Raw genomic sequence first — 23,473 nt, forward strand, 5'->3', positions numbered from 1 at the left:
CAATTTTTTTTATTCCAGTTCAGTATTCATTAGTCAGACAACTATTGTTTAATTTTTCACAAACGTCACAAACGGAAACATCTGCAGTCATCTGCAGCCTCATGCATACTCATCATATACAAAACAAGATTTCATGAATATTCTGCTTCGATGCCGATGTGGATGACTAACCACTCTAACCAGAATACTCTACAGAGAATAAAATTTTAAGCTAAAGATATTCGTAGTAGTTACCATATGTTACAAAAAATCCAAACTTTTTAATTTGACAGGCAATTTGACAAGCGGGAGACGAATGAAAGGTACAAATTAATTTGTTACCTCTATTTATACATTTCCTATATTCTCCTTCATCTGGAAGCACTTGATTCATCAATTACTAATCTATTTAAAAGTTTTTTTCAATCTTGAGCTGTGAACGAAAACGAAAACATAAGTCCTATAAATCATTATCATCAAACATGTTTACTTCCTCGTACTGTTCTTTTACAATGGCATCAAAATATCCACTTTCAAATAGTTGAAACCACAACCAACAATTAAGTTATATCGTAGTAGGATCATCTAAGAAGATTCTAAAAGTATTTGATGTATTAAGCAGCCAATTTCGTATATACTAAAACTAATACTAATACTAAATAAAAAAAAATTATATAAAATGTTGTCATTTTGTGCCAAAAACATCGAATTTAACAGTTGTTTTCAATGATGCATAATATATTGTAGGCTTGTAACTATTGGAGATCGATCTCAAACTGTCAAGTCAATTACCTTAATATTTCGCATCAAATTTAGAAGGTCTGTCTCAAGAGATTTTAAGATTATTCTTCAAACACAATTTTGTCGATAATTGTACAAGGACCATTTAAATTCTTCATTTTTTTGGCAACGTTTCCGTCAATTCTGGAGGGGACACTTCAAAGCATTTCTTAAAAGTCCATTTTCCTTGGATTGGACCAAAATTTTATGGCAATCCTCTACATCTTTTTTGTACGTCTACTCATTCGTTGCTTTGAAAAAATAATATTGGTTTCAATTTTAAGGCAGGGTCTGTCTCTGATTCGAATGTGTGAGACCAGCTCTGATAAGCAAACGATAAGCTTTCATGCATATATGTGATATGCCCTAGTTACGAAAAGGATGTGTTTATGACGTGTTATGTTTAGGGGTTTGGTTGATATTAGAATGGACTTGGCGTAGCAGTATCGTTTTTGCTCGCTGCTCAACATTTGCCACTTCTTTCTGTAAAATAAAGTTTAGTTTTTAATTTTAAACTAAAATAAAATATTTTAAATAACAGGTTTTAAATACATTAGTTTCAATTTGTTAGAAATAAGTTTTAATCCTTTTACATTTCATAATTGGAGTGGAATATAGGATTTCGGCTGTTCTTATATCGAACAAATTCAATTAACTGGAAATTTAATTTAAATAACTTATCAAAATCATAAAATTCAGATTGTAAGTGATATCTATCTATAAATTATTACGATTAGGGAACAACTGTGAACTAATATAGTCTACTGGTAATGGACAAAAGCCTACAATTCAGGGTATACAGCTATCAAAAGCGGATTTCAGTAGCTCAGTTTCTTAGCCGTAGACCAGTGGAATTTGAAGTCGCTAAAACTTATTACATAGATGGAAAAACAATTCAGATGCTCATTAAAAGAAGACGGATGACGTTGCATGTGAAACTCACAAATAATTTTGCTACAACTGTATGATGCCTAGATGGGACAACGACCTCGTACATTCCTGTGGTCATTCCTTTAGGGCAGAGGTGTTATATCGGACAACTGATATCGCCCTGGTGTCGCAGATGGTGTGCTATATGACATTTTGATATTGTATTTTTGTTTATGTTAGTATATATTTGTATTCGTAGTATCAGTTTATGCATTTGCTAATATTTCGGCCGGTTTTCGCGCAGTGCTACAAACTTATAATACTTACAACAAACTACAACAAAATTACAAACTTATAATCTAAATCTTATTCTAGGTACTATTCTAACTTATTTTAAACTCTATCCTAACTTATTCTAAAGACTATTCTAACTTATTCTAGAGATTATTGTATCTAACACTATGTGTCTGTTAATCAGTTCATATGGTAGTTTACGTTTGAACCTACGCACTTCACTGTCATCGCGAACATCTAACAATTTAGCGATTGCATTGAGATACGCTAACAGTATTTCAGAGTACCTTGCACTAACACTTTGAATGGATTATTATAACACGTAGACTTTTCGTTACAAGTAGCTATGCAAAAAACCTTTCCGGTTTTGCGGTCGAAATACCATTTCACTCATGATCAATGTTTGTTATTGCAAACAATTCTGCATAATCTTGCGTTTCCAGTAGATCATAATCGAATATTACCTTTAAATCCTCCAGAAAGCTCTTTTTCCTTGGTGTCAAAATTACCACTTGCAAAAAATCTAAATCAGTATTGACATGTTCATACAGATGAAGCATGTTTGCTATAAGCTTCATACAGCACTCGACCAATTTCACCCGCATTTCTCATCAAATTTTAGTAAAACTTTCCGCAAATGCGATGTACTCTGACCAAATTCAAATACTTTCTACGTACTGGAAAAAATGTTTGTTCACGCTTCAACGAAACGACGCCCGCTGAAAAGTGAATCCTCGAGTGTCAGTAAAGCTTCAACAAGAAGTTGCACAATAACACCATCTGTTGGGAATCCTTTAAAATTAATTTATAGGCCAGATATATAAATCCTTCATATTTCATAACTTATATGCATTTCAGGTGATAGTTTTAACCAACAAGCTTAAAAGATATACTTGAAGTACATGTTGGTATTTCTTTAAGAATTCAGTTCGGCCCACCACCACTCTAACAAATGATATAAGATAATAGACGATCTCTATCATCGCTCAACTCTAGAGCCTCCGCGAAGGGTTCATTGACGAATTGTTAAATCTGACCACCGCAACGCCAACCAACCTGTTGATGACGTCAGGCCGCGAAGAGACCGACCACCGCCAGAAGAAGAAGAACAGCCCGGCTGACGCTCGAGTCCACACTCGACCGCCAAAGAGGCGACGTCGCACCACGTACAATAATATTAGCATCGCGACGTGAATGCCGCGTAAATAATCGACGCCGCGTCGTCCCGCTCGCATTTATTTTTCCTTTACCTAGAAACCGTTCATAAACCAGAGTGAAATACGGGCAGTTTTACCGATTTACTGGATGCAGGAGTCTTCGAACTTCGAAAAGTGCTACTAAATTATCTGACTGATAGTGATAGCCAGTAACAAATCAGTTTCGCAGAGCATGGATAGAGTGTGATCTTTTTTTTTGGTGCTTAAATTACTGTTTAAAAATATAGTACACAAAAATGGATGAGGTACGTACCACAACTCAACTAATTACCAAACAATATTAAAATTAAGTGTCACGAAACAGTAACGAATTGATTCTATTGTTAGTCGTACATGGTTAGTACCGTAAAATATATTCCTTTTAAATATTAGTATTTAAATTGTTCTTTTGAATATGTCATTCATAATTTAAGATGGTCTAACAGAATCACTGTCTATTCCACTCACACAAAATTACGTATGTATTTTTGATAATGTCGATCATAAATTACTATAAATATTTATAAACGTTTACATCGCTCCTTTAGCTTTGTTGATTACCACTACTTTTAAAAACAAAATTAGTTAATACTTTAAACTTTGTAACTCAATGAGACGATATAATGTATATATTTTCAAGAACATTGATCGTAAACTATTATAAATATGTATAAACTTATATACTTCCCTCAGTTGGTTATTAACATTTTAAATGCAATAATAACTATTATTTTAAATTTACAAGTTCAATTTTAATTTATCTAAACTTGATAGGTTATATCGCACTTTTTTGTTTATTCAACAAAACTCAACAGCAAAGTTAATTCTAAACGACAACTCCTTCATTTTATTCAAAATATTCTATAACTAGAATCAGAATTATACATTTAAATAGGCTGTTGATTATTATAGAGCATTAATTGATTAATTTCGATTAAATTAAATATTATTTTTCGTTGATTATATAATCGTTTCGTTGATATATGAAATATATTTATGTATACTATAACTTGCAGGCATACTGATAAACTTATCTAGATTCTATTATTAATTATTCTTTCTCCGTTAATAAAAATGTCTGTAATCTAAAACGTTAATATAATATACCGGCATTACCAACGTCTTGACAATAATCTATATAACGTAGAAGGTAATATTTAGGTCGAGTAAATATTAGACTTCCTGCAATTACCTATGTGTAATTTCTTATGTGTATCAGAACTGATATCTGCTTCAATATTTATAACATATTTTATTTAATTTTATATATTGATATAAAGTATTAAGTCCTTAGTAAGTAAAGTATTTATATTTATATAAATGTTTTATATGTACATCAAAATATATAATCATCTTCGACGTACTAAGAAATGATAAAATTATAAACGAACCTATTAATATGGTATTACTGTATATTAAAAAATTGATGTTATCATAAACAGAGACACTATTAATTGAAATATACTATTATATACTATCAAAGATACGCAACAACATTATTTATTTTAGATATATGAAAAATATTACTATACTATAAACTCTGCCATCAATTTATATTAACTCAAGAATAACATCGAATAGTTATTAACAAATCCTGTCTCTCTTATTTAGAATATTTTCAATCCTATGCTAATCCAGTAAAATAACTTTTTAAACATAAATAAAATCCTAATAAGTCTACTAATGTTTACTATCATAATAACTCATTAAGTTAATAACTAGCAATCAAGTAACTTTATCAAATTAGAATTATGTTGCGATAATTACTTGGTTTAGATTATTGGTCTTAATTTGTTTTTAGAAATCTCCTTTCATAGTAAAGGTGAATTGCAAATAATATATGAATTTAAAGAAATACGATACATTATAAAATATTTTAAATATAAAGTTTTCTAATAAGGTTTTACGTGCACCAATATCTAAAATATATAAGTACTTAATTATTATTATTTAATTGAAAGTGATGAAAGGTGCAGCTACAAAATAATAACCTTTTTTTTGTGTAAACTCATTCATCATTTACTAAATGTTCTTGCATTATATCGATCGATATATCGATTTAGATTATTTTACTGGAGAAAAAATATCGATTTTTTGTAACAATAATATCGATATTTTACAGCAGTATATATATATATATATATATATATATATATATATATATATATATATATATATATATATATATATATATATATATGTATTAGAATTATTTAGATATTTAAGTAGTGATAATTTTTAATCACTTCTTAATTTTAAGGGGTTAAATAAATAAAGAAAAATAAATGAAAAATAGTTAAAAGGTTTTTTAATATATTTAAGGGCTTTTTTTCTTGAAAAAGTATCAAAAATATCGGCAGATTTTTTAACAAAATATCGATATATCCAAATTTCCTCCACATCTCTAGCTCACACTTTTAATTTTTACTTTGGGCGACTACGACAATGCTGACCACAGAATGCAAGATTATATCCAAAACGATATGTATTGTAAAAAAGTGCTCCTTACTTTTCACAGGATCTTTCAGTATTGCATTCTTCTCACAACATCTTTCACTATTTAATATTGAAAATCTTTGAAAAGAATATTTAAAAAATGGCGGAGACGTTAATGTGAATAACTATGCCATGTGGAAATTTTATTTTATATAGATATTCGCTTTTTGTACTTCTCAATATAAAGTTTTACTATGTTAAATTGTACGTGTAATATTCTTAAAATGCGTGCATTAATATATACATTCTTTCTATTTTATCCGTAAATAACTCGATACAAATATTAAATTACATTAACACTCTCGGTTTTAATGTACATAGGGACATAGGCATTCGAACATATCAACAAATCACATGGCATCAAATCAGGCGAATAGTGAAGATATTACACTAAACTATTATACTTGTCAGTTATCTTGCTCTATTCTGAGCATTTTCGATACCATTTTTACAAATTCTAAGATTGATATATGTTTTAAGTTTCGGTATTATTGAAATAATACAAAAAGATAAGAAAAGATACCGAAAAGGCCAACTGAATTGTCCTATATTTTATGCATCAGGTTAATTCATGATATTTATGTGATAAAGCACAGTGAATAGGCATATAAAAATAATTATATATATATATATATATATATATATATATATATATATATATATATATATCACTACATGGTATAAAACAAAGTCGCCTTTTCTGTCCCTATATCCCTATGTGCGCTTAAATCTTTAAAACTACGCAACGGATTTTGATGCGGTTTTTTCAATAGATAGAGTTAGAGAAGAGGAAGGTTTATATGTATAATACATGCATAATATACTAAGGCAACATTACTAATTTAGAGGTTTCTAACGTGATGTCGTAAATTAACCTATTTTTTTAGGCTTATTTAGCAATTAGCAAAAACGCTGCCTAACCCTACGAGTTAGATCAAATTAATGTACTACAGTATTGTACACCATAAAAAGGTCTACAAAAAAGTCCGCGATGGTATATGTTTATCTTTTAGGGATAACCCACATTAACCATTTTTATTGTTTACTTTTTACGTGAGAAAATGGCTTATTTACGAAGCTATTTTAAGCAATACGGCATTAATCCTTATCGAATTAAGTACCTTAAATACAGTGTGCAATTAATATAGATCAATATGGTTCCTTACAGCATGTAAATTAAACAAATATTTTCGGAGATATTACAAATTTAAAATTTGCGTTTAAAAATGTGTAATGTAATAAAAATTGTATGAATTTAGATATTCCTAAGATAGCAAGAAATCTTCATAGTAAATATAGGGGAAGAGGAATTGTTTTACTCCAAATTTAATGCGTGCAGGCCAAGGGCAGTAATGAATGAACCAAAAATACTGGATATATATATATATTTATATATTTTACAGGTTCATATTATTCTATTGAAATAAAATGTCGAATATGTTATTTCCAATATCACCATCGTAAACCACAATTCACTCGGTTATATTACTCGCCTAAACTTGCCATTCGATTTTCTGAATTTCTCACGGCCATGAAACCTCTCGAAGAATTAAGTCATATAAAACAATATTATGATCAATTGCCAATTATATAAACTAATTAGATCAAATGGAGCTACCGAACTACACGACAGAAAGGTACCGACTCCAAATTGAAGCCAGAACGTTTTAATCTCGCCATCATGACAACAAATCGTTTAATAAACGCTACGGAATAACGAACGATATCAATCATCGACCGCCCGTACCTTCCTTTTTTTTCCTAATGCTATTCGCGCCCATCCTCGATTTGCATCAGGATTTCATCACCATTATCATCATCATCATTATCATTATCATGTTGGTTTCTATCTCGGGCGATTAATCAGAATCAAAAGCGGCTTTATTGAATTTACAATGAGCCAGCGTAATGTTCTTGATCTATGCGCGCATTACCATCAACAGAAAAAGTAATTTCGGCCGCGACGTATCTGAAATTAAATTAAATTATTTCTTATGTTTCACCTCACGCCGACATGGTCCTCTTATATCCCATTTATCTGTTTGATATGTTTATTCTGTCGCGATTAAGTCAGGTGGGTTCGGGCGTTTTCTACACATTTCGTTTTTTAAATTCCATCTTAAAAGGGAAATAAATCATTTTTGTTAGATATATATATATATATATATATATATATATATATATATACATAATCTTCCGATGACATGTTTCAAAATTTATTGATAATCAATTAAAGCAACATATGTTCATGACACTTAACCGAGACACAGGCCGAGGAAAATGATAATCACATTGAACTAATTGCACTTCCAATTGTTTTATTACCGGCCTTATAGTCCAAATCTAGTCTCTAGTATCTTCTGACTCTGTTTAAACCACAAAATGATGCTCCAGGTGAAGAGATTTGGCCCGAATGAAGAAACAGTTGTCGGAGTTGAAGCCTATCTTGAAATTTTTCTATAAAAATTGGATAAAATAGTTAGATGAGATGCTTAAAATAACACTGAACCGGATCTATTATGAGATGCTTAAAATAACACTGAACCGGATCTATTATGTTCGAAGAAGACTATGTTGATGAAAAATATTTGATCTGTAAAATTTGGCTAAAATATTTTGTTAGCTAGGCATTTGTGTACTACAATTACTCTCTATATCCTTACTACTCTCTACCGAACTATACATATATACATATATATATATATATATATATATATATATATATATATATATATATATATATATATATATATATATATATATATATATATATAATCCTATTTCTGTATAATCACTTATTCCTTTTATGTGACATTATTATGTGACCCTTTTTATTATTATAAAATTTATATTTATTAACTTATTCAGATGCTAATCATATCCATAATTAATTTCGCATATGTTTTTATTAAATATAATTTACATACTAAATTAGCCTTATAAACTACACAAAAAAACTACATGTATGCTGCTAAAGGAACAGCAAGTAATTTATTACATTTGCATTTTTAGTTTGCTACATACGACACCAACTATCAATCATAACATCTACGTTAACGGCCCAGGCATATTTTTCTAAAATATCATTTTGATTGCTATCTCAATATCATAAATTTAACTATGAATTTATCTGACATATTATTGCCACACCACGCCACCCACAATTCGAGACAACAATCGCAGAAATATAACGTTTGTCATACAGTTACATAGTTACATAGTTTTTTTATACAGTTCGAATCTGCTTTATAGAAGCATTCCATAAAAACGAATTAAAACTTGAGATCTAGGAGATCATCAGACATAAAAAATGAATTTTGATTCGGAATCATCGAGCAATAATTAATATTTACGCAGCAATGTCATAAATTGATTTGGCAACATTATCACACTCGGTGATGTAAAGGCCTAGTTTTAGTATTGATCTTTTGCATGACTTCAATGCTGTGGCGGATTTACGCACTTGCTACAGGTAAGCTATTCAAATTTTGCAGCCCCTACTGGCCTCTGGAATTCGATACCAGAGAAGACAGTCATTTTACATCTTTTTTTGTTAATAAAATAACAACTTGTTATTTGTACTCTGTCCTAATTTATTCATATATAAACTTCTACTTCCAAAAGACTTAAATGTTCTTAATACTTTAATATATAAAAATGAATCAACGAAACTAATAATACAGGTGTTTTGGTCAATACTGATGATAAGAATAAATCTAAACAACAATAATTATAATGCTTTTGATATTTTTCTACAACTCAGAAATAAGCAGTTTTCCACTTAGTATCATTGAGCTATGCAATGTGCACATGAAAAAAAAATTATAAAAACCTGCTGAAACCTGCGGCCGAATTACATCAATCACTTTTGACATATCTGTCATTTCTGTCATATACCAATTATCAGTTTTGGTTTCAACGATTCAAAAGTAGTGAAATTGATACAAATGACAAAGAACGACCTGAAGGACCAAAAATGAATTGCAAGCTTTATTGGACAACAACCCAGCTCAAATTTTCAGAGAACTTTCAGACAGATTTGTAGCTGATGGATCAATAGTGTCTATATATTAATATGCACTGAGAAAGATCCTAGGAGATAGGAACCATTTCAACATTGTGGTTTCATTCGTTGCCAGGTAGAGAAAATGTGTTTTTCTATAGGGTATTGTGAATTGCGTGGATTAGTCCAGCAAAGCCTTCTACATCGACACTGAAACCAGCATACTCATCTACACATAGCGCTTTGTGACTATCAATTGTTCAGATTGGTACAGCACGATTCAGCTAACACATGTTATTACAATTCCCAAGAAATTCGAAAATCTATCGATGATTGGGTTGAAGCCAATTACCAATAAGATGGTAATAGGTTGTAGTAAAATATTTTAATTGATATACACATATATATATATATATATATATATATACATATATATATATATATATATATATATATATATATATGTATATCAATTAAAAAACACAGATCAGTATTCCGTTAAGTTAAAGCAACTTGTGGAAAATAAGATAAAAATAACATATTTCATTACATAACGCTATACTGATGCTCGTTGCAAATGTTGTAAAAATAAATTGGACAGATCAGCGTTCCATAATTATCATTGAATAAAAGACTATCGCAAACATAGATTTTAGTTTGATAGATTCCGACTTTCTTAAAATTAAGATCTCGAAAAAAATTAAAAATCTAAAAACACAAAAATGATTCAATACTTTAACATTGGTTGGAATATCTTTTCGAGTGAAAATTTAGAATCTCGTATGAAGGGACATTCTCAACATTTAAACCTATTTCGGCTGGAATTCCACAGGGTAGTGTCTTGGGACCATTTCTATATCTGAACCGACAAAAACTTAATTATGTCACTTGACAATTGCCCGATTCCTCAAGCAGAATCAGCTAATCTAAACTGGAAACATCATGTGAAACAAAAAGCAGAGTAAATTAGATTCAAAATCAAGGAACAGTACTAGTTAATCGGAAGCTACTCTCAATTTGATCTAAAATCAAAAATATAGGTTTTTCAGTCAATCATAAAGCCTATTTGGGAATATGGGATACAAACATGGGGTTGCACTAAAACATCAAACGAACTAGTAATCTAACGCACCCAAAACAGTGTTCTACAAATAATTACCAATGCTTATCGCTACGTAAACAACGATCCAAGATTTCACTTTAAATCATGAAACAAAGTTGCTAAATCACAGCAATCTGAAAGCAAAAAAGCTACTGGACAACACGCAAGAAATCAGAAAATTGAAGCGAACCAAACCACACGAAATAGTTTAGTGAATAAGTGTATTTTTAACTTTAGCTTAAGTAGATTATTTTTATTATAATTTGGGAAATACATACTGATGTATTAATCCCGTACAAACTTTGCTTGTGTATTAATGCAAATACAACAGAACAGTAGTAATAAATTAATTTGTAAATTAATATTGTTCATATCGAATGTAAGATGTAATTAATAAAAAAATAATTGGAATGCTTAAATAAAAGTTGAAATAAAATTGTAGAAGCAGTTTTATAGTACCAATAACCAACCAATATCGTCGCTAGCACTCCAAGAATGTCATGACTTCCCACGATTGATGTGTGTTCACATATTTTTGTATTACTCCAAAGATAATCATCCGTCATCCGACTAAAGCATGATGCTTTTTTAATTGTACAGTACCCATCGGTCGACTTATCGTTCTGGTACTATTCATTAAAACGTTCAAGTCCGTTCAGTCGAACAGTAATTGCTACCGTTCCTTAAAACCCCATGATTTCGTGAACATTTTGAATGATATTTCAACGGTTTGCTGATCGCGGAATTAGCTGGGTTGGTTCGTACAGGTTTCGGCCAAGAAAATCTGACAAGGATAAAAATATATAATAACATTGTCTAAAACGGAAGGGAATGTTTAAGCTTCAGTAATTATCATTTTCAGTAATCGATACATTATAATAATATTTATTAATTGATATTTCAAATTACATTAATATTGGGATATCGTTACTAGTTTTAGATTGCCCAGATTTTAACATTCTGGCTTTGTCGTCCTAAGCTTAACCTTGAAAGTGATGTGTAATATAATGTATATAAAGAAGCCCTTGGAAACTCTAATTTTCAACTTTATGTATATAAAAACATAGCGGCCCGCTCCGACTTTGCACGGGCATAAAATATATATGCCTATGTCACTCAATGAAAACATGATTAAAATCGATCCAGTATTTTTGGTTCATTCATTACTGCCCTTGGCCTGCACGCATTAAATTTGGAGTAAAACAATTCCTCTTCCGCTATACTTACTATGAAGATTTGCTGCTATCTTTGGAATATCTAAATTCATACAATTTTTATTACATTACACATTTTTAAACGCAAATTTTAAATTTGTAATATCTCCGAAAATATTTGTTTAATTTACATGCTGTAAGGAACCATATTGATCTATATTAATTGCACACTGTATTTAAGGTACTTAATTCGATAAGGATTAATGCCGTATTGCTTAAAATAGCTTCGTAAATAAGCCATTTTCTCACGTAAAAAGTAAACAATAAAAATGGTTAATGTGGGTTATCCCTAAAAGATAAACATATACCATCGCGGACTTTTTTGTAGACCTTTTTATGGTGTACAATACTGTAGTACATTAATTTGATCTAACTCGTAGGGTTAGGCAGCGTTTTTGCTAATTGCTAAATAAGCCTAGAAAAATAGGTTAATTTACGACATCACGTTAGAAACCTCTAAAATTAGCAATGTTGCCTTAGTATATTATGCATGTATTATACATATAAACCTTCCTCTTGAATCACTCTATCTATTAAAAAAAACCGCATCAAAATCCGTTGCGTAGTTTTAAAGATTTAAGCGCACATAGGGATATACGGACAGAAAAGGCGACTTTGTTTTATACTATGTAGTGATGTAATAGGATAAAAAGAACAACATTTTGATTACTTTCTAGAGTAAAATACTTTTAACCAAGCTTAATACATCTTGACAAGTATTAGATCCCTTTTATTGACTTTATCAATTTTAAAATTATTGAATTGAATTTATTGAATTTAATTGATTATTGAATATTAAAGCTCCTTTGGTTGAAGCTTCAACGAATAATGATTTTAAAAGTATTCCCGATCAGCGATAAATGAAATTATTATTTTATTTGAAAAGGGCGTGAGAGTTTGATTGAGGATATACCAGAAAAATATTTGGAGGTCTTCAATCCTTTCCTATTTACAAACAAATCAAATGTATTCATATAAAAATAATTTTACAGCATTCAATATGAACGTGATGTTTTGAACATAAGATATTCAATCCTGATCCAGAGATAAGTTCAATTCAATATATCAGTTTCAGTCGATAATTCCCAACGCTTGTTTCATAAGCATTTTATCATTATTTGTACAACTAAATAAAAATAGTAACAAGACTGACATGTATAGTCTGTTCCAAGAGAATATGATGAGAGAAAGTCGAACGATAACAACGTTTAGAGTTACTTTACCGAGCAAATGTGAAAAAAATGTCAAAGAGATAAATTAGACCTGATTAACCGAGAATACTCCAACCAACCGCTCGACAATTCACGTATCGGACATTATCATAAATCACCGTTAAGAATAAAATGACATAAAAACCATATTTAAAGTTCCATTATAATTTTTCTCGGAGAATATCTTGACAAAGATCGACGGAACATCCATCGATAGAATAAGTCTCGTAAACGGTTATGACCCATACAATTTCCCATGATTGTCACATTTCGCCTTTCTCCTCCACTCCCAGTCAACTAGGTAACCTCCATCCGTTATTGGTCAGGTGCAAATCAAAGCGGACTTATCGACATCTACATCAAAGATCTTCGATCTCGGGGAACGCTGCTCGTCAAGAACTTATAGCTTTTCTTCGGCCTTTCAATGATAACATAAACCCGATTCATCGATCTTTATTTGCACGAGAATAAATCGAAGTAGAGACGGCAACAAATGGATGTTTCATTTAAATGGAATCAATTTTCTAGAATTAAGTTACATCTTCATTAAAAGATGTAAATGCCAAATTTCCAATGAAAACTCGTTTTTAAGTACATTTTAATCAATACTGTTCCCAAATGACTGATATATGTAGCTGATTAGAAGCCATTGAGTATAGGAAGTGAATGCTTATGATTTTCACTATTTTTTCCACTGACATCATTTAGTGTCACATCAAACATGAACGGCTACATTTTATTAATACGTTGTTATTGTTAAAATAACGTCAAATCTAGGTATATATCTAGAACCCATCGCTCCTTACTTAGTCTCTATACCAGATAATATTCACATGGTAATTAAAACAGCTACTGTTTTTGTTCAATAAACTTTACGCAATACAAAATCAAATGGTTTAGTTCTTTTGAGCCTGTGCCCTACTCGAATGTTGTCCAAAAGTTGCAAAAATTTCTCCTCATGTCTCGATTATCTTAATCTCTGACTTTGTTCTGAATATTATTATGACGACAATGACAAAGTATGCTTTGGAGAATCAAAGAAATTCGATGACAGTGAATTGCAGGAATTATTAGACGAAAAACCAGGTCAAACCCTGAAAGAACTTGTATTTTATTTATATTAATTTTCGCAGAATATCTCTACAATTGGACATAGGTTTACATCTTATACAACATTTTATATATGGATATTTGACACCTTCTACCAATTAAACAATATTTTTTTACATTTCGAATTCAGTTCTTTTCATTTTAATGAGCTCCAGATAATAAAATAAACAACATTTATCCCAACAATTCTTTATTGACTAAAAATGTATATTGTACCCATGATGCACTTATAATCGACAGAACTCTTACCATTGGATAAGAAAGCCACAATCAGTAAATTGTATTGAAATTATTTTTAGAAATATAGCAATAGCAAAAAACTAAAATATTAGCAATTTCGTCTTCAAATATCTTATTAGTAGTATCAGTAGGATAAGCTTTACTAGTGAGATATGTACCTTTTCAATTTAAGTAGGTTAGGTTGATTCGTGGTCAACCCCATAGGATATTGTCATAAAAGTGAGAAAATACAGCAAGTAACGACTGATCGTATTTGGAATACAAAATAAGCTCCAGTAATTGACAAGAAGTTTTTTTTATAAAAATGGTAAAAAATGTTTTATTAATAATAGTAAGATTTATATTTTTAACAAAAAAATTGAACCGAATAAATAAGGAACTCATTAAAAGGTAGAAATAATAAAACTTAGATTTTTAACACAAAAAAAAACGTTTTAAAATAAAATATGTTCAAAATAATTGTTGCAATATCTAAATTAAAATAAATTAAAACCTTATTTTACCTATCTACCTATTCTACTATAGACAGACAATTTAGCTTAACACCTACCTAAACCTATTTATCTATTTACAACATTATTTTAACTGCTACCAACTGATCAATTTGAAGAACGTATTCACTCGATTTCCCCCCTTCCCCCAACACATTCTGACTTGGTTACAATGGGACTACTTCAGAGGTGTACTCTTTCGAATAAAAAAAGTATTTTGAAAATCGGTCCATAATTGACGGAGAAATCGGCGAACCTACATTAAAAAAATACATAGAACCTCTTCCTTTTTTGAAGTTGTTTAAAAATATAATTTGCATACCCTATAACTTTAATATTCATCAGCAGATATGAAGAAAAAATGTCATTATTTTATCAAACGAAAATTAAGCTTGATGTTGCCATATTCTTTTCTATAAACCAGTCACATTTAGATGCATTATAAATACTTAACTTCAGTTGATTTATGTCTTTTCTATAAATATTTATAGATTAATACATTAAACATTCCCCTTAAGCTTAACTAGTAATTATGATCTGCCTGAAGATCGCTAGTGGAAGCCTTAAAATTGTTATTATTATATACATTTTATATATGCATCATGCATGAAATATGCATCAGAGCTGTTTATAATATTTATTTGTTTAAATTATTTATTATTTTATTAATTATTGATGACAGATTTTTTAATAAAATACTTCTGTACTGTCTTCTATCATTTTATCAAAATAAACAATATTAAATCAAGTCGGCTTGGTGGCGCAATGGTAAGGCAACAGGACGGTCTTCCTACTGTTGCGATAGCCGCGGGTTCAAATCCTGCTGGGGCCTGGCCGTAAATTTATGTTTGTGATTGTTTAATATTTGTGATAGTCCTAGGCAAGAGTGTAAAATTCGACAAGGAAATTTATCCCAATCACACCTAGGCTGGGTAAGACCAGATATCTTCTGGGAGGATCTCTCAGTTGGTCACTCGACAGTCGGTAGGCTTAAAGACCGTGGCTCAGAGTCCATGTTAAACCGTAAGTCCAGTCCAGATAAACCCTCCTGGTAAAAAGGAGACTTTAAAATATAAAAAATAATTATCTTTTAGTATCCAAAAGTATTATTTAAAAATAAATATTAATGAAGTACTTTTATTAACTACAAAGTTAATTATGGTCTAAAAATCGGCCAAGAAAATGTTAGCATCATTTTTCTAGAAGGAAAAAGAATTTTTGCTCGTGGATTGTCTTGAAGATGGTAAAATAATCAACTAAAATTATTAGTTTTTCAACTAGATGCTAAAATGCAGCTTATTCAGATCCAAAGCCGGACATAGAAGCTGAAAATTTGATGATTGAATTAGTCACGCCGAAAGAGTTAACCAAAGTTATTAAAACTAACATTACCTGGGGTTAAATCACCAGGCTACGATTTAATAACAGGAGAATTACTGCAACACAGTTTGGGTTTATTAACAAGCACTCAGCAATTGACCAGGTTCACAGAATAACAGATGTTATTAAAAAAGCCTACGAAAGTAAAAAAGTATGCTCAGCTATATTCTTACATGTAGCACAAGCCTTCGATAAGGTTTGGTATGAAGGCCTTGTTCATAAATTACAGAAAATGCTACCAAAACAACACAACGAACTATTCAAACCGTACATTACAACCAGAATGCTTAGAGTGAAACAAGAAGAAGCTTACTCTACTATAAATCTACTCTACACTTGCGATATACCACAAATGGAAAATATTATGATGGCTACATTTGGCCTCACGAAGTGACAAAATAAATAATTGGACACAAGCTTGGAAAATAAGAATTAATGAAAGTAAATTTGTACATGTGCAGCTTATCTATAAACAGACCGTACAACCACCAATAACCAATGATATTAAATAATACTATCATTCAATATAGCAACTACGCTAAATATCTCGGAATGAATCTCGATGCAAAACTTCGCTGGAAGGAACATATAAAGAAGAAAAGAAAAGAACTGGAATTGAAATATATAATAAATTGCTATTATATAAGCAAATACTGAAACATATATGAATCTCATGGATGGAGTTCAATTATGGGGATGTTCTGCAAAGAGTAACATAAATAAAATACAACATTTCCAGACCAAAGTCCTAAGCGGTATTATAGTAGAAGGGCGCACTCAAATATTCTAGGACTGATTACCTACATCGAGACCTTCAGGTACCCACAGTCAGTCAAGAAATCAAGAGAATTGCAAGAGGGCATGAGGAAAGACTCCATTCTCATGAGAATATTAAAGTTTTGCAGCTTTTGGAAACTACCAGAACAGGACACAGACTCAAAAGAATCAAACCATATGATCTTGTGTAGTGTTGTGTAGCGAGGTACATATATTAAAAAATTCAGCAGTGACATGTATAAACATTATTTCACCAGAGGCTGAGATAGGGCCGATGGGTCCTCCTAATTATATACCTAGGTTTAAGTTATCCTAAAGACAAATTGTAGATTAGACGGAAACGACTAGTAACACTGTATTAATTAAATAATAATAAAAATTCAGATCCAACCAAACCCTTCTTGCTGAATGGAACAAGTAACAGTCTTTATGAAGCCATATTGACGTTAAAACCAAGTTTAAAAATCAGTGACTAATTAATACGTAAATTTTCTTCACATAATGTCATCGTAGTGTTAACTCTACGCTTTTAAGTGGTGATTTCGGAATCAGAAACGAAAAAACAAACGACAAACACAGCAAACAAACGCAGGTAATGCCTTTTGTTTTTGTCGGGTCGCCAAGATCGAGGCACCGGTGAAACAGACTGACTATTTGGACCGGACAAAGGAAAAAAATAAAAGCAGTAAACAACCTGTTTGTATTCCGATCTGTATCAGTTTACGAGAATAAAATGCAAGGGGCATTGTTTGGGGAATATTAAAATAATTTTAAACTGAATGTTTTATTTATTGGCTAGGTACGCACTAGGAGATATCCCTCGAGATTTGCATTGGTTTATAATGAAAAATAATGCTCGTTGGTACAGTTTTAATGATGTATTTGTATGCAAAGTTCGCCTGTGCCTGTAGTCGAATTTAGTACAATATTTCCGCCGTATGTAAATAAGAAAGAAATCCGACTATTTAAGATGGTACTAGCATCTGAGATTTGAATGGACTTACCAAGTAAGGTTAATTTCAGTTGGACCACAGGTGCATATATTTATTTATTCGACTTGAATATACAACATAAAAGAGTTTCGTTCTTAAATAATGGGGTATTATGGAATGATTTAAATTTAACGAACTACAATAAAATGAATGAATCAAAGCTGATAACATTAATTCAGAACTACTACATAGAAAGTAAAGTAAAAAGTCTGAGCAAGAATGGTTCTAGTAGATCTGCTCAAAAAATCGTTCTTCTAATTGAAATTGTCCCTAATAATGTATGTTTAAAACTGTGGTTTACTAAGGGGGTATTATAGACCAGACATTTGAGAAAATCCCTAAGAAATAGAAATTGATACCAACCCTTAAAAGGATTTTTCAAAATTTAAATTGTGTTTACAGGATTACAGGATTACAGGAATACAGGATTTTGGTGACGCGGCATCTAAAAATAAAACTACAAACGCTTATTTCTTGAAAGTACTTTGTTCTTTTATATATATTTTAAAGTATCCTTTTGCCAACGAAGGTTTATCTGAACTGGACCTACTGTTTTACTGTTGTTTTGTGCTCCGAACCACGGTCTTTGGCATTAAGCCTGCCGACTGGCGAGTAACCAACTTAGAAATAATCCCAGAAAACATCCGGTTCTGGGATGATCATCACTGAGATCATTTTCCTTGTCGGATTTTCCACTCTTGCGTAGGACAATCACAAATATTAAACAATCACAAACATAAATTTACGACCATGCCCGAGCAGTATGCGAACCCGCGACTATCACATCAGTAGGTAGACCGTCCTGTCGGCTCTAACACTGCGCCAACCAAGCCGGCAAAAATACGTTTGATACGTTGATATTAAGTATATCGAAGAATATTGATAATAAATAAAAGTAAAACGAAAGTCATGACGATGAGAGACAGAAGTAACGATTATCCAAATTAAGGATAATAAAAATAGAACAGGTAAATGTATTTAATCATATCTGTATAGAAATAGAAACCAATGGAATGGAGAATGAATGGAAATGAATACCAGAAATCGAAAAATCTTTTTTTTTTTTACTTGGAATTTGTACTTCGCTATAAATAGCAAATTCGTTAATAAAAAGGAAATATTAAGCAAATCGAAAATGGAAGTATATAAAGTAATATATGGACCCATCCTAACATACGGTTGAAAGACGTAACCATTCTCAAAAGGATATAAAAGAATAAAAGGTAGGGAGGAAGTCGTGATACTATGTGACTATATTGTCCAGCAATCTAATCTACTTCATATCTTTGTTTTGGCTTATTTAAAAAAAAAGTAAATTGCAAAAAATGCATTTCAAAAAACATTTCATATGTATTTACCTAGTAACAATTTAAAAATGAGTTCAGTTTTTAACATAATCTTTTCAAAACTTAGTTCATGTTTGAAAGCCATTCCTTCATTACAGCCTTTGTTGATTCTATTGTTGCGATTTTTTCACCAGTGTGCTATGATATAGTGCATTGTCCACAATAATAACTGATGGTTTCTCTAGGTTCTTGGATCAGTTAAAAGTTGATTGTTTTTAAGACAGTGTCTGGAAATTCCATTACACCCCTTCGGGGGTCTTCTATTCCCTGTAAGAGTGTATGGAGGGATGTCTTACATCCCTCAAAAACTGCATGTCTCTAATTTTTTATGTATACTTTCCAGACTAAATATTTTCTCTGAAATTATTTTATTACATTATGTTTATATCGATAAAATAGTTTATGTACTCACTGTTCTCATGTAGTTCGTATATTTGATCTCAAATAGAGCCAATATTAAGATGGTCACGATTCGTCATCCACTTCGTATGTAGACGACAGGTTTTATTGCTTGAATCTAACATATTGTTCTTCATTTTGTAAGCGGTATTAGTCACATTACCACAAAAATGCAGCGACTTATAATATTTAATGTCATCAATATTTTCCTCCCTAACAGAATATAAGAACAAAATGCGACCTCCATTACCTCGTTCCTTTTCGGAATAACATTATAAACGAAATCAGTTTGTGATACTGACTATCTATTGTTTTCGGCATTTTCAAGCAAAGTAATATATTATTACCCAGCGAAATTTATCCAAATAATCAAAGCCTTAATATAACGCTTGCCGGTTTATAACCTGTAGTAGTAATAACTAATATGTTGAATAATTTTGCGTACGTTTGACAACCGGACGACTTTGACAGGCTAGTTCGGTTTCACGTTCGAATTTACCAGACAGCATTATGTCTCTTTTTATCTAGAATAAAATGAGAAGGAAAATATTATCTGATTCTAAAACTAATTTACAAATTGCGGTAGGCAACACATTAAACATCTAGATGATATATGTACAAAAAAACTTTGCATAGAATCACATATAGGATACAACAGGTTTTTGTTAATACATAACTTGGATCAATTTTTAATGGAAATATAATAAGAAATAGTAACGAAATTTAAAAAAATCTATATAATGTATATTTATATATTATATTAAAGAAAATTATTTAGATTTCGACACTTCCGTAAGAACTGAACCTCTTCTTAAAAATGTATTTTATATGGTATATAGTAATAATAACTTAATATAAAGTTAAAATAGTTATGATATAATGAATATAAATAGATAATAAAATCAACTTAATCCCCTTGATCCAACCTCTTAGACAGTTCGTAATCAGACCCTATTCGTGCATAGTCAACCGACTGCACAAAGATAGAAAAACAAAAACAAAAGAATAAACGAATTAAAGAATACGTCTTGTGAGCCTTGTGCGGCGGGGCCCGTTGAAATTCAAACGTGTAATTCGTACATCCCAGACGGTTGTGGGGTCCACAAAGAGGCCTATTACGGACCCCGTCCCCGTTGTATATATTACAATAAGGATATTTATATTAAAAGCGTTATAAAATAAGGTGATTTATGTTTATAATAAACCAAAAAAATCTCCTATTATCAGAAACAACGCATATTAAAGTTTAAAAGCCCCAGTCAGTAAACATTTTATTGGGAATTGTGTTTTATAGTCCCGCCCTGATGGCGCTAAAGAGAATGTTACGAAATATTTACGCTTTATAATTACATTTTTTATGTTCACGCAATCATTTTTAGATGGTTAATAATAACTAAGAAATTAAAGAATTTTATTATTTCAGTATCAATTGAACATATTATTAATTAATTTGTCAGAATCTATGTGATCTAGCAGGGCAGCAATTTCATATTTATGAAGAAAATTCAAAATGAACTAACTTTGGCATAATTTCAAAACACATGTTCAGTCATCGGCATTAAGCCTACCAACTGGCGAGTGAACAACTTAGAGATCTTCCCAGAAGACATCCGGTCTTACCCAGCCTGGTTACTGGCGTGACTGAGATCATTTTCCTTGTCGGATTTTGAAGTCTTGACTAAGGACAATCACAAATGTTAAACAACCATTGTAATTCCAATCAATTTAGAAGTATTACTGGTGTAATGGAGATAGAGTATAGGTTCCAGGATGCTTTCTTGTGAATCTTCTGCATGTACTTTATTTAGTTCAAAATATTGATCTTGTTGTATCATCCTAAAATGTTCACTCTGATGTTGGATATATAGTGTGTCAAAAAAGATCTGTGATCTGTGAGATAAGATTTTAGTAATTGAAAATGAGGATGAGAGATAAGTTCGTCATACCACATATATTTCTTTGATAGCATTTAGTTTATTTTATAAATCAAACATTGGTGCCAATCTTTGCCGAATATTTGAGCTAGGTAGATATAGACAATGCAGAGCCTATTTGTTTTTCTTTCAAAGAGCGTTTAATGATCGATTGTCGAGTAATTTGTCTTAATCCAAACTGAGAATGCAAATAAAGCCTTGGAGGTTATCCTTTATTAATATTATTCTTTTGAGTATTTAACACACATAGTCTTTTGAAGTACTTAACACAAACACTTTGAATTACATTCCTTAAAAATAGTGAAAATTTTAGTCTAAAGGGTTAGATGGTTAGAGATATGGTACGGAGCATCAGGAATAGCATGCATGGCATGTTAGCACAGTAATGATTTTGTCGATATTTATCGATTTTGGTATAATCGATAGATCAGCTGTAGAGAGAATATGCAATAACGGACGCAATATACTGCCTTGTGGAACTTCTGAAAATATTAGATGTAATTCAGAGTATTCATAGCCTTTTTTATGGTGACATATCTGTAAGATAAGATTTTACTAATTGAAAGTAAGTATGAGGTAGAAGTTATTTAAATTTAACCTACAACACTGTATACCACAACAAAATTCTCCAAAATTATATTTGTGTGTTGATCAAAGTCCACCTTAGTTCGAATGTTTTAAAAACGATAATAAACATCAGTTAGACTGTTTATGTAGTGCTGTTGTGCTTTAAGCTGATGAAAAGTTTAGGATCAATAATGACACTTTTACAAATTATGTACCAAATAGTATTTTACGAGTTTGACCAACAACACAAAAAAAGCTCCACTCTTTACAATAATATATACAATTGTTCACTGTAAAAACTTCAATTAATAGAAAAAACCTTTATTATAAAATTAATTCTCAGTTAACAAGTTCGTTATTGAGTTTCCGAAACAAATTAGTACAAAAGAAGTATATAAGTGCATTTTTATTGAACAAATTTAAAAAGGAAATAAAAGCGTTCTTCACCACGACAATAGGCTCAATGTCCTTAATTTAACAGCGCATAAAATAAATTGAAAACCGATAAAAACGATTGCCTTTAAACGCAATAATTGACCAATCAATCGCTATCTAAAACCGCCATATATCCGTCGATAATTGGACATATTATTACTGTCCGCGCGGTCAAGACATTCTATTGTAGAGTCCCTCCGGCCTCACAATAGAAATTTAAGAGGTTGCCTGTCAATTTGCATAGAGAAAAAGCTACGATCGGACGGGGTCCGTAATAGGCCTCTTTGTGGACCCCACAGCCGTCTGGGATGTACGAATTACACGTTTGAATTTCAACGGGCCCCGCCGCACAAGGCTCGTAATTAAATAAGTTCTTCATAGGAGAACATTTTCTGAACTGGTTCGTGCTAGAGTCGGGCAATGTTTTGAGACGCGTTCGGAACGGGGCCCGAGTGGAATGCACGGAACAATAGTGGCGGAAAGTGGAACGAATTCTTTATTTCGTTTGTTCTTTTGTTTTTGTTTTTCTATCTTTGTGACGTCGGTTGACTATGCACGAATAGGGTCTAATTACGAACTGTCTAAGAGGTTGGATCAAGTGGATTAAGTTAATTTTATTTGTGCATTATGATTATCAGTTAGATTATACAATTCAGC

General features: G+C 31.2%; 1 protein-coding gene across 2 annotated transcripts in view; it reads left to right on the forward strand.

Annotated features, from left to right (window-relative positions):
• Positions 1–3,049: 3,049 nt before the first annotated feature.
• The window catches only part of LOC143199140 (uncharacterized), a 123,552-nt gene continuing 103,128 nt past the window's right edge, over positions 3,050–23,473 (forward strand). For both annotated transcript variants that reach the window (XM_076408923.1, XM_076408924.1), the window contains exon 1: positions 3,050–3,385. In XM_076408923.1, the coding sequence (XP_076265038.1) occupies positions 3,377–3,385 (9 nt within the window). In that variant the 5' untranslated portion in view covers positions 3,050–3,376. The remainder of the gene's footprint in view (positions 3,386–23,473) is intronic.

Source organism: Rhynchophorus ferrugineus, unplaced genomic scaffold (genome assembly GCF_030347505.1).
Source record: "Rhynchophorus ferrugineus isolate W39M unplaced genomic scaffold, kcgeb_rfMv2 rfM6, whole genome shotgun sequence".
NCBI classification, from domain to species: domain Eukaryota; kingdom Metazoa; phylum Arthropoda; class Insecta; order Coleoptera; family Curculionidae; genus Rhynchophorus; species Rhynchophorus ferrugineus.